Source organism: Saccostrea cucullata, unplaced genomic scaffold (genome assembly GCF_032062105.1).
Source record: "Saccostrea cucullata isolate Sc308-1 unplaced genomic scaffold, CSIRO_AGI_Scuc_v1 ctg220, whole genome shotgun sequence".
Taxonomy (NCBI): Eukaryota; Metazoa; Mollusca; class Bivalvia; order Ostreida; family Ostreidae; genus Saccostrea; species Saccostrea cuccullata.
In genome coordinates, this window is record NW_026931323.1 from 144,926 (window position 1) to 158,143 (window position 13,218).

The window sequence follows — 13,218 nt, forward strand, 5'->3', positions numbered from 1 at the left end:
TTAAATAATCAAGATATAATAACAATATAATGTATGCTTTAATAAATACGATTATATGAAGTGATGTAATGAACACTGTTCTGAATAACATTCCGAGTATATAAAATAATTCAACAGAGCAAAAACAATGTAATACTGATATGGATTCGCAAGTCGAAGACATAGCTGCCATTTGAGGAAAAGTTCATAACTGTCAAAAAATTCAAACACAGTTGCACCAGAGTTTTCTTCTCTTTCAGTTTTTATTATCTTCTTTTAATAATCGTTTTGATTCTTTTAGTCCTGTAACTTTTTTATGAATCTTTTTGGTTCTTTTATTTTTCTTTTTATTTCTTTTCCCTTTCTTTTTACTATATCGAAAAATCTTATTTCGGCATTTTCGTTTTAAACCAAACCTACCCTTCCTTTCATAAACACAGGAATTCCAAAAGTCTAAGGTACCCTGCAGAATATTTTCCGCTGCTTTGATTTTTGATAAATCTTCGAATTCGTCTCTTTTGAAACAATTTCGTTTTGTCTTCCTAAATCTCTTTTTCTTGCCACAGACTCTTGTCCTTTGAAATGTTTTAATTGGCTTGTTCTTTTTGTTTCTTCCCTTACATTGAAGCTTTCTGTTGGCTTGATGCAGGGTACACATGGCAGTTTGTAAAGACCGATTGTCACTTCCATCATTTCCAAGTACTTTTGAGACGTGGTTTAAAACATCATGAACGAAGGTTAAATTAGCATACGTCTCGTGAATAAATCTAATCTGAGAAAGAAAAACAAAGCATTAAAATTATATTAATTTGTCAGAAGAAGAGAAGACGTTAAAAACATTCTTTTTTTGAAATATTGCATTTGCTTTTTCTTCTATAAGGAATGTTTTGTTACTGATTTTGTTCCAAAATTTGATAAATTACCTTTTTGTTGACTTTTCTGACTTTTTTGCCAATCCTATGTAAAGGGCTTATAATCTGTACCTCACAACGGTTCATACCCTTAATGTTCACTGGATTCAGAGTTTCTTCCTGCAAAAACAAATTTAGGAGGCCTAAAGGTCAACAAATTAACCATCAGATTTCACTAAATGTCTTTAGATCATGATATTATAAGCTGTTATTTGGCAAAGAAAAATCATACATTCTAGTTTTTGAAAATCGATCATTTTTGTATATCTTTTTAAGGAACTCTTCTTCTAAAAAAATATCAATAAAGGTAAACAACCAACCTGCTCCCTTAATTCATTTTGAAATCTTACCAAAATGAAAAAAAATTGATTTATTTTAGTGTTTTGCATTACCTTCTTTGCATTTTCACAATAATTATTGATAATTCACTTTGTATAGTTATTGATTACCCTTTTTGTTACACGACATCATTCATTAATTATTAAGTATTTATGTAGTACAATTATATATATGTAGTACAGTGCCTATAATTTATATTCATCCGAACTAATTCGCTACTCAAGAGCTTGCCCTGAGTACGGAAATGTTTCGAAACGAGGCAGACTTCTAACTGATATCTTGATGTCACAGGAACATAAATTTATGGTCGTTATCATGACCCTGGTAGCAAAAATAAGCTATAATTTCGGACAAATTGTATCATAGAAATTGTAAAGTATTTATGTTTATACTAAAATAGTTCCGTTTAGCTGATCAATACGAACTCAAGAAGGGGGTGGTGGTTAAACAGGGGTTGTTTACTCTTCCTAGGCACTTGATCCAAATTAGGTATTTCAGAGGCCCTATTCACATATCTGTATTGTTTACGATTTTCTTATGAACGTTCGCTCACTGTCCGTTATACAGTACCCTATTAAATATGAAGGTAATGAAGATCATTCTAGCTTAAGGAAGCTCTAAACACTGCATATCAAAGAGTTCTAATTGTAAGTTAATTTTATGCTGTTAGAGTGATCTGCCTTTAGAAGTGAGATGTAAAAATGGTTATTTACAGTTAACTACACAATTTGTAATAGACTAATATATGTTAAGCATTATATTTGACCAAGAATAAGTAATCAAATTCATTATTTCCACTAAGTTTTCCTATGTTTCTGTTCAAAAAATGTCTTTCAACATTTTTCCTGCAGAATTAATGCAGGTACCCATCTTGAAAATGGTTAAAATAGTCTCAATATGCACGCCTTTTGATGCAATATGCTCCAGGGCAAAAATGCACTTTTTGTTAGTGTTTAGAGCTTCCAAAAACGTCAACTGGTGAGGAGAGCAAACACATTTCTCTCAACTGTTCTGTGCTTGAATTACATTGAAGCAAATTTATTGAAAATAAACCTTTACTTACCATATTTAATGATATATTCTTCAATCTCCGAATCACGTTATTCATGTTAGTTATCATGCTGGATAAAGTAACTTTGTGATTACAGTCAGTTTGCGATGTTGGTGTTGTTGAATACGAACTGTCTATTCCACACGGGTTACACGTGTCCCAGCCCAGCGTTAAAGGAATACAGCAGGCAAATACACCAAGGTAGCATATTGCTAAAAATAGAATATTTAAAAGTCAACCAAAGCAGTTTTAGGTATTTATCATAACGAAAGTACCTCATATGAATTTAAAGAATTCAACATCGTCTGTAAAACTGATAAAAGTTTAGAAAATTAATATGATGCATCTGACAGGATAAATTGTGCAAAATGTATTTTTGGAATAAAAAAATAATCAAAAAGATATATACATGCTTTTCTTTTACCGTTTGCCATGGTATAACTTATTATTAAATTGATTTGATAGGGTACATATATTTATAGTCGGAAAATTTTGGAAAACCACTCTCTATTCGTTGGACATCGCCTACCAATATCCGTGTGCGAAATGGATGAATCACATTTTCCAAACTTTATCCAGATACAAGAAAGTCCCTTGCAATTCAAAGTAGACAAAAAGAATTTGATTATTGCTTAAATTGAAATTTCAACTTGAAGGTCATTCTTGAACTGTGATCAATCACACATCCACTATTATATTCTTTTGCATTTGTTTGAAAAAAATGTTTTGACTTTATTTCATTTATTGTTTTTCAGGTAAAACCATAAAGATGTCTATAAATGGCGCATGGGATATGTATAATCTCGTATTACAATAGAATATTTCAATGTAACTTCATTGCTTTTTAACTTAAAAATATTCTTTCGCCAATTGAAGCATCAAATTTATATAATTAATATTGAAAATGTAATTCTTTCTTAAGGTGTGAATTTAGAATATTTGCTATGGAAAAATAGTGAACGGAAAAGAATATATTTTTGGTTACTTTGGTTGTCAAAAAATGCAAATAACAATATATATAAAGAAACTAATTGACTTTCAATGGTTTTCTTTTTTGTGTGTGTGTCGTCATCGCAGTTTTAAACCTTTACACTTTTTCCACACATGAAATATATGGGTTTGACAAACAGTATTCAAATTACAAAGTCCATATTAAACAATACAATACAGAATCGTAGCAGAGCACACACGGATGTCCTAAGCATCAGAGGTTGGGTCAGGTGCCATGAAGGAGTAAGAATCCCCTGCAGACCGGTTACATCCGTCGTGTGCTAATTATTATGATAACAATGATATTGCTCAATAACTAAGGGAAGTTGACGATTGAAAAGTAAAAGTCATCATGTTTGTCATAAAGCCTGGTTGTTAGATGACCATTGCCTTTCTTCTTATAAATATTCAAATGTGAAAGAGATATGCTAGACAAACATAGGTCAGCTTATATCGTTTGAATATAGTTTGAATCGAAATGAACTTTTATTATTGTTTATGAGACTAAAATATTTGTTTTTGTTATGTTACATCAGTCAAGGTGTAAAAATTTTTGTAAAACACTTCGTTGCATGCAATATGAAGACAAAGAACAGACATAAAACTCAAAAGATTCGTTAAAACAGTACAAAAAGAAAGCAGAGGAAACTCGAACTAAAATAGGGGAAAAATCCATAAAATTAGGTTGCATAAAGGAGCAATTTTCCCTTGCTGATCGGCTTCACATACTGTGTGCTCATTGTCATGATTTCACATTGAAAATACAGTACACACTTCAGTGGTAAAATATTGACCTAGCAAAGTGTATGGAAACCATTAGAAAAAAATCGACATAGTGAAAAATTGCATATGATGACAAGGTCATTGTACTCAGAATTTGCGAAATGTTGCCTTTAAACGAGACTAATATTTACTGACATTTGTAATTTTTGTGACTGTATTAAAGTGAGAACACTGCCTTTATGAGTTAAAAAATGTTTTTACGTAAAATAGAAAAAATAAATCCTTTATCTTAAGATATGTATTGGCCAATCTGAATTTTAACTTTTTTTCAGTTATTCATTTCTAAGAAACTTCTTGAAAGAAAGATTTCCCCTAAAATCAATATTTTGATTGGTTGTTTATATCATACAAAGAATGATACAATGATAGAATCTAAGAAATTTTGCTAGATAAGGTTCATAACAACACAGGTATGCCTCTGCATAGAAAATAAGTGGTGAAGGAGTGATGGGGTGGTTTAAAAGTAGTTGTAAATATACACATTATTATCCGATATAGTAAACTTGTAATAAACAACCTAGTTCACCTTAGATTTTGAACAATCGAATTCCGGTATATTCCCCAGGCATTCTCTAATCAATCACCCCTTAAAGTAGGAAATACCTTTGTATCATTCGATTTATGAATGAAAACAAAGGAAAAATAGCCTAAGGAATGAAAGTCCGTCTCACTTTGCTCTTCTCCTATTTTGTATTGTTTATAGGACTTTTGAGATTGAATATTGTTAATATATTGAATAATATCTCCATAAATTTCTTATTAGATTTCTGTATCCTCATAAAGTGTATTATTAAACATACAAACATAGACACTAGCTTTGAATCTCCATGCATCTTGCATTAAATTAAGAGGGTTCGGGCAAAACGTATCTGGATGCTCTTCCAAGAGACTTATTTACAGCTGTAATATTGATACACCTAATACTTTTCGGGTTTTTTGTCTCTTTTTAAATTGTTTGCCAAAATTTGCTTGTGGCTATTTAGTCCTTTAGCCGGGTAGTTTGCAGCGCATGTGCAGGCACGACCGCGAGTTTTCCAGAATGTTCATTTATATAAGGAATAACTGTAATTTTTTTTGGCTTCATGCGTGATCAATCGAGTAGCTTGCATAAAAATTTGCATAAATGCCGGAGTTTATGCATAAAATTATCACACTAGTCAATTGATTGATCATCGTCATGAAACTAAAACAAATATGACAGTTATTCCTTATATTTTCCTTCTCTTCAGCAAAGCCATTTGCTACAAGTCCGGCTTCTGTCTCTATTTGTCCCATCCCGCAGGTGATTCTTTAACCACGCCTATCAATCAACTAATGGATTTATATAGAAATAAAAAGAGGATTTTCAATGTTTTGTAGTTGAATATGGAATTTATTTCACGAGTGGGACAGGATATTTTGATATTTTCACGAGTGTGAAGGCAAAAAAGAAAATATCAAATAATTCTGTCTCACGAATTATTCATTAATTATTTATACACTGAATTGACAACGGATTTTTCCGTTATTTCCCGATTAATCAAGGAGCACAGTGCAGGTGTGACCTGTCAGCAGGGTATATTCACTCCTCCATCGCACCTTATCCCAGCTCTGATGTTTTGGAGGTCTGTGTTTGCTCTGCTGCTATTTTGTATTGTTTCATGGCCTTTTGATCTGGAATAGTGTGTTCATTATCTCCATATGTTTCATTTCACATTGAACTTCAAAATATTGAATTTTTAGTTTATTACATTTTCTTTGATTTTCCCTTTTCCTCAGTCTTTTTCTAATGCAGTCATAGACTACATCATGTTATAGTGAGCGGTTTAGATGTCATAGCTAAGTTCATAGCTTTTGAACCACTATTTTCAAACGTAAAATTCTATATAAAAACCCATCGAGGTATTAAATTTTAGAAATTCAAATAATAAAATTACTTATATTAGTGTTAATCATGTAATTGCTCGGTACCGGCTCTTGGGGGCACCATTTTACTAACCCATTCATAAACTCAAAGAGAGGTTCGTTCCCACACATGCCATGGATATTTAAAATGTTTTCTACTATAAAATGATCTTGTTTATTAGGTTAGGTAAAAATCATTGAATGAAAATTTCATAGTAAATAAGGCCCTGTCTATTTAACAGTCTATTCAATAAATAGGCCCTGTTACGACTACTCCCAATTGCTTTTTAAATTTTTAAATTTCTGCATTATAAAATCCAAGAATATTCATTGATAAAATTTAAATATTCAGGCTGATGGTAAAATTTTTTTCTTTCTTTCATTTTTTTCTGAATATGCACTGGTAAAAAGACAAGAATTCCTCGGCTTTATGCTTCATTATTTATACGTATGTATATACAATCTTCACATTGAAGTATAGTCCGACTTTTTGCTTTAATATGGTAAATAAAATGATGGAAGTATCTAATATCTATCTCAAGTTTATATAAAAAAGATATTTTGATATACAGATTGGCATTTATTTTTGTTAAATAGAAATGACATAAGAGATCCTTAAAAAACTGGTAAGAAATCTTTTTCGTTGGCGCTAAGATACGAGACTTTGTGTCGCTATCTATATAATTCTATGCATGTTTTTTAAACAATTTTATCATTGTAACAAATAAAAAAATCTCCCATTTTATATGGAAAACATTTTTCAGATCACTGAATTGAATGTAAACCAATAAGAAATATTGCTGATTTCAAAAAAAAAAAAATGTGTTATCTATCCTTAAGAGAAATTTAGAGATTTAAGTTCAAATAAAGGGAACCTGACATATCCTTTTAATACTTTTGAGAACACATGCATCATATTACATGTACAACCACATGTATTAACTGAAGGGAAGAAATAAACTCCGATCAGGCATCACCGAATAAAGCTTCAGATAAATTTAGCTTTGGAATAACATTTAAACGAGGAAAGTTGAAAAAAAAATGTAAATTATTTAATTAGGCTAACATTTCCAAAGGAATGACAAATTAACATTGAATGTTTATATTGAATTTTTTCCATATTGGGACAAAGTATTCTAAACTTATTGATTGTAGGATAAGATATTTTAAACATCTTGAGTAACATAGTGATACATTTATAAGAAAGTAAAAAAAATCTAATCTAATCATAGTAGAACTAAATGATATTTTACGGCTCAATTATAATTCAAGACACATATTTACCTTGGCTTTTTTCTTTGAATCAGTAGATTTAGACTTTGAAGAAACATAAAATATTATCTTTCAGATTTTGTTCACTGAAAAAATGTTATGACATTAGTTCATAAAGTATTAAAATAAGCTCTGATAGGGTCTATAGGTATACCCAAGTAATGTTACAAACCTAAATGTACTAGTAACTATTCATTGACAATTTAATAATATATCATCAAAACAAAACAACTGAGGGTTATTAGATATACAGACATTTAAATATATCTTGATATTCAAGATTTATTAATTTTAAGATTAAAACCCCCCAAGATAATCCAAAAATATTTGAAGGACTCATACAAAACTCATCTAATGACAATACAGGAAAGGAAATAAATTCTGTGAAAGAAATAAAAAAAATCCTATTCACAAAACATGTTCAAGAAATGAACGAGTATAATTCACAAACAAACAAAATAAAACCAAAAAGAATCAAAAGAAAAACAATGATCAGTTTTAAAGATTCGTTCAAAGTAATTAGACAAGTAAAGTACTTTGGTTTTAGATATAATATGTACATGTATTGCAATAATGTTTTGAAGCATACTGGCAATGTGTGGATGTTTGTTTCATGTAGCTGCCTTTTGGGAGAAAAGAACGTACCTAAACGATAATATCACATGCAAAATTCAAAGATACCTTTGAACTACTTTTCTTCTGTTTTTATTTCCTAATGTCTTTATTGCCTTTTCACAATTTCCCACCTGACATTTCTTTTTTCGACACTGCCGGTGAAGAAAAAGTTTGCCATTTCTTTCAAAGATACAGATTTTCCAAAAGTTTAGGGTGCTCTGCATAATCTTCAAAGTTGCTTTGACTTTTGATAAATCTTCCATTTCAACAGAACATCCTCTTCTGGATTTTCTAAATCTCTTATTTTTAAAACAGACTTGGGTGTCTTTGAGTGATATCATTTTCTTGTTTCTTCGTATTTTCTTGCATTGAAGATTCCTGTTGGCCTGATACAAAAGACACATGGATGATTGCAAATGCAATTCAACAAGTCTATCAGTCCCAAAAGTCTTTGATCCGCTCTCCAAAACATCATATACAAAGGCGAAACGTGCATACGTATGATGAATAAAGCGAATCTGTAAGTAATAAAACAAAACAAATTTCTTCAATTACATGCATAATTATTAAGAAGATAAGAAAATTTAATCTAGATAACTAAAACTCATTTTGCCTTCGTTCTCAATTGATATACACACTTTATTAAAAAAATATGTCATAAAACTTTACTATAAATATATCATATTTTATTAACCTTTCTACTGGCTTTATTTCGGGAACCACGCAAAGGGTTAACTACACGTGCATTACAGTAAGAAGTACCCTGCACATTCACTAGATTCAGCTTTTCTTCCTATAAAAATCAAAAGAAATACATTTTGAGAAATTGGACTTAAACAAAAAAGGGAGATGGGGAAAAGACAATGAAAACAACAATCCATCATAAATGCAAAACATAGCCATCTATATAATTATTGTGAAAAGAAAATAAGATATTCTTTTAGAGTATGCGAATACAAAGTTTGCTTACAGTGTTCAAGATTAATTTCTTCAATGCCTTAATTAGGTTTTCCATATTTTCGTGCATATAAGACAAAGAAACTCGGTGGTCACATGCAGATAGTGAACGTATAATATTAGTGTCCATACGGTCTCTATCACATGGTGTGCAACTGTCTCTTCCAACCGCGAAACAAAATCCCACAGTCAGCAAGCAGAGGAATAATTATGCTATAAATAAATTTTGGAACTTAGACAAATCAAATATAACGATTTCAATCAAACCGAAACTAAATATGTTCTGTTTTAAGAATATTAATTGATTTGCAGTATTGTCTTGAAAGTTTCTGTAGAATTTAACTGCGATGTAAGAATGCATTGCATTTAAAATTCTGATAGATATTTGTTTGGTTTACCGTTTTTCATAATTTCTTACTTGATAGTTTGACTTAGATCATGGTTTATATACTTTCAAGTATAGTCGGATAATTCAGCTCCACCTTCGGACTTCGCCTACTACTATCCGGGAATGATTAATTATCCCCAAGCTCAGTCCAGATCCTAACAGAAAAGTCCCTTGGATTTCAAACTCATCATGCATTACTTATGGGTACCGAGTATTTCTACATCGTGCATACTATCAAATAATTCTGATTCATAGCCATAACAAACTGAAAGCATATATTGATTGTATTATTTACAAACAATAACGTGAAAAAAATGTTGTTTGCTCAAGTATGCTTACAGTTTGCTAACAGAAAAATTCCCTTCGAATCCAAACTCATCATGCATTACTTATGGGTACTGAGTATTTCTACATCGTGCATACTATCAAATAACTCTGATTCATAGACATAACAAACTGAAAACATATATATTGATTGTATTATTTACAAACAATAACGTGAAAAAAATGTTGTTTGCTCAAGTATCTTTAATTTCTATGACAGATATGTACAATTTTTTTGATTTTCATTCATAACTTTTGCTGTCTAGAAACGTATAGAAAACTTAATTTGTATCATAGTTATGTATAAATATAGTTAAAAGAATTTTGTTTCAGCATGCTGTAGTTAAAAAATAATGTGTGTGAAATACGTTATTTTAAAGACATTTCAAATCAGCCGTTGAAACCATATCAAATCCTTGTAGTTTCACAATTACTCTGAATCTTAGTTAAAAAATATCGTAGTGTCATTTGAAAAAAAAATGCTAAAAGAACACTTTGATTAAAATGACTGACAATATCTATTCAATTTCTTTTTTTACATCAGGTCCTCCAATTTTCTGACGGAAATCACAAGGGTACACGTTGTGCCCCGAAGTAGAAGGCCTATTTTTGTATCCATATGGAGATAATTTCAACACAAGCGCATGCTCTACGTAAGTACAATATCTAAAACGAGGTAGATTATTGACAAACAAGTCGATGAAACAAGAATATGGTCAGTCTTCTTTAAAGTCTTCATTTCATAAGATCTAGTCGCCCGCTTGGCGCAGTGGTTAGAGCGTCTGCTCTAGAGTCGCGTTGTAAGGAGTTGATCCTTACGTCACAGGTTCGAATCCCTTTGTGGGACGTTGAAACCGGTCCTTCGGATGAGACTGTATAAAGCGAGGTCCTGTGTCGCAGTAGGTGCTGGCACAAAAAAGATCCCCCTTGCTCAATGGCCCTGAGTGCAAAGCATAGTACAAAATTTGCAGCTCTCCACCGGTAAGAGGTGGCGTCTCCATATGAGTGAAAAATTCTCGAGAGGGATGTTAAACAAAATGCTATCAATCAACCAATCGTAAGTTTACATATCTCAGTTGATTAGATAAGCAAGAGCATGCTCTACGTATGAACAATTTCTACAACGAGGTAAATTATTGACTAACAAGTTGATAAAACAAGATTATTAGCAGTTTCGTTTAAAATCATCATTTCTTACGTTCTATTGTCGATACAATGACATTGTCAGCAAATACTATTTATCATTGAGTAAAATTCTGACTGACGTTACTCATACTAATGGTTAGTTCATTATTTATACACTGAATTGACGACGGATTTTTCCGTTACTTCCCGATCATAAAAAGGAACACTTGGCGTGTGTGACCGGTGAGCAGGGGATGCTCATTCCTCCATGGCACCTGATCCTACCTCTCATGTTTTGACGGTCCGTGTTTGCTCTGCGCCTATTTGGTATTGTTTAATGGACTTTGAGCTTGAATACTGTTCATCTGCATAAATTTTATTAAGAACCTCTAATGAAGATTTTATTCCAATTGTGGCAGTCAAATGAACATTTATATGCATCAACAATGTATTATTAATTTAAAATAGTAACTTCTATTAGCCTGTCAGATTGAAACATCAAAGTAGACGTTATACCCGCCCGTAACACTGAAATGTCGGTTCTATATTTTAACATTTTATGTTCTTTTCTTTCGCCAATATCCCTTACTTATCTACAAATATACCTACATCACCCGCAATTGGGGTAAAATCCAATTGTTTCTATATGATTTACAAAACGTGGCATAAGGTATTAACCAACATATTAATGAAAAAACTCCTTTGAAGTCCTCTTTTTATCATCAAGTTCTAAGATCAAACCAATGTCCTTAACGGCAAGTACGAGTACAATTTATTATACACACTGAAATTGTGTACGGATTTTCTGTTTAATAGATCATTACAAGCTTTAGGCATTATCACTCGACAGAGGATGTTTATTCCTATATGACACCTTATCCCGCCACTGACGTTTTTAGAGGTTCGTGTATACTTTGCTACCGATTTTTATTGTTAAAATGGACTTAAAACTTGAATACTGTTTTGGTAATTAATATCAAAAACAGATTTTTTCCAGAATCAGGGAATGATCTGTACGCCGCGGGCTAGAATCCAATGGCAGAAGGTGAGAACGGTCGTATAAAATATGTGTCTCTCAAGGTGCTCGCTCGGAATAGGTAATAGTCGAGTACATGACCTCCAACAGAATCCTAGGTTACATTGGCTATGTGAACCATGTAGTATGCACTAAATAACGAAAAAATCCTTAAATAAATCCGTGTCTAACAATTGGTATGAAAATGTCAATAAGCATTCTACTTCCTGATATAATTCATATTATTACACGGTCAAATGAACCAAACAACTTTAAAGAAAATTGTACCAGCAATTTGTACTTCAAAAGCTTACTTCGTTTTTAAAATTGTATTAATCTTGAACATCTGTTTGCTATTGGAATCTGATAATCTGAGAGATATCAACACTACATGCAAGCAATCTTTTATTTGTTGTAAGGTTAATCATTTTAGAGTTGTTAAAATAAATAAAACAATAACAAGAGGCTTAGGTTTTTTAAGTTTATTAATATAATGAAAACAAAATTGATCAAAGAAATTAAAATATAATAAATCAGGTATATTCTTTCCAACATTTTTTCAGAGAGTTTAGGTTTAACATTGTCTTAACCAAATTTGAATTGTCCATATCTCTTTTTCGAATGTATATAGGTCATGTAAAGTACACTCTTCGTTTCCCCTAATATAGGGCACATATGATTTATAACTCCTGGGACTATTGCTTATTTCTTTGCCTAAATATTCCTCGAGTAAATGCTTAACATTTGCAATAGATGTAAGAATATACTTTGATATAAACATAGAAAATTCTCTTATTACTTCTCCTCGACTTAATTTCATTAGTTCTTCTTGTAGCAAATAGTGCATAAAGTTCTCAGTCTTCGTAATTGCGTATGGTAAAATGTCCAGATTCATCTGAAAAAAAAAATGATTTGATATTATCTCCTTGTCGGTTTGAGCCACCCTAACATTTATTGAAAGTTATTTTATCTTTATAAAACATAATCAACACAAATACCTTTTTTGATTTCTTCACTTGCTCCCACCCTGATGAACAGGCTTTTGTTGATCCATGATAAAATCCTGGGATATTATCTCGCTCTCGCTATAGTGTAAAATTATATACCGTGATATTTTCAATATATAATAAAAAAAAAACTAGAATTTGCAAGCTAAAATCATGTCCCTAATTTGTACAGGGAGTAATTTAATATCAGTTGGCAAGGTATAGTTTTGAGGAAGCAAATTTAGTTTGGAATCATGTAAATACAACTTACCATCTTCATCAGTAATGAGGAAATAGACCGTTTTAACAAGGTAAAGTGATTGAAGAGAGCTTGACATTTAATTTCATGGTTCTGCAGGGGTACTGCTAATCCAGGACTAAGTAGAAAGCAGGAAACTGTTTTAAAATAAAACTTTTTAAAGTTTCATCAAAAAAAAAGTGCAAATTTCTTTGCGCGATACAAGGCAGATTAATTTCACAAGAAGAAATAAACTGTACTGCAAAGGCTTCCTATTGTTTTTAGGACATGCTGATATGCATCTGCATCTAAATATTTTTGAATTTATTTTTTATATAAAATGATGAAAAATATTGTTTTA

The 13,218-nt window shown here is 31.4% G+C and overlaps 2 protein-coding genes across 2 annotated transcripts; both read right to left on the reverse strand.

The window, feature by feature from the left end:
• Positions 1–39: 39 nt before the first annotated feature.
• On the reverse strand, positions 40–2,435 carry LOC134232193 (uncharacterized). Its single transcript, XM_062714139.1, has 3 exons — positions 2,293–2,435; positions 903–1,010; positions 40–751 (listed from the first exon to the last, which is right to left on the reverse strand). The coding sequence occupies exons 1-3, from the start codon at positions 2,347–2,349 to the stop codon at positions 236–238; spliced, it is 681 nt and encodes a 226-aa protein (XP_062570123.1). The 5' UTR covers positions 2,350–2,435; the 3' UTR covers positions 40–235.
• Positions 2,436–12,196: 9,761 nt separating this feature from the next.
• On the reverse strand, positions 12,197–13,012 carry LOC134232194 (uncharacterized). Its single transcript, XM_062714140.1, has 3 exons — positions 12,891–13,012; positions 12,632–12,718; positions 12,197–12,528 (listed from the first exon to the last, which is right to left on the reverse strand). Exons 1-3 carry the CDS (start codon positions 12,897–12,899, stop codon positions 12,208–12,210), a joined length of 417 nt encoding a protein of 138 aa, XP_062570124.1. The 5' UTR covers positions 12,900–13,012; the 3' UTR covers positions 12,197–12,207.
• Positions 13,013–13,218: the final 206 nt, after the last annotated feature.

Coding starts and splice junctions, on each gene's coding strand:
- LOC134232193 (XM_062714139.1), bottom strand. CDS start 2,349: ATGATAACTAACATGAATAACGTGATTCGGAGATTGAAGAATATATCA. Junction 1,011..2,292: donor AGAATATATCATTAAATATG/GTAAGTAAAGGT, acceptor TTGTTTTTGCAG/GAAGAAACTCTGAATCCAGT. Junction 752..902: donor TCAGAAAAGTCAACAAAAAG/GTAATTTATCAA, acceptor TTTCTTTCTCAG/ATTAGATTTATTCACGAGAC.
- LOC134232194 (XM_062714140.1), bottom strand. Junction 12,529..12,631: donor AAGTGAAGAAATCAAAAAAG/GTATTTGTGTTG, acceptor TTTTTTTTTCAG/ATGAATCTGGACATTTTACC.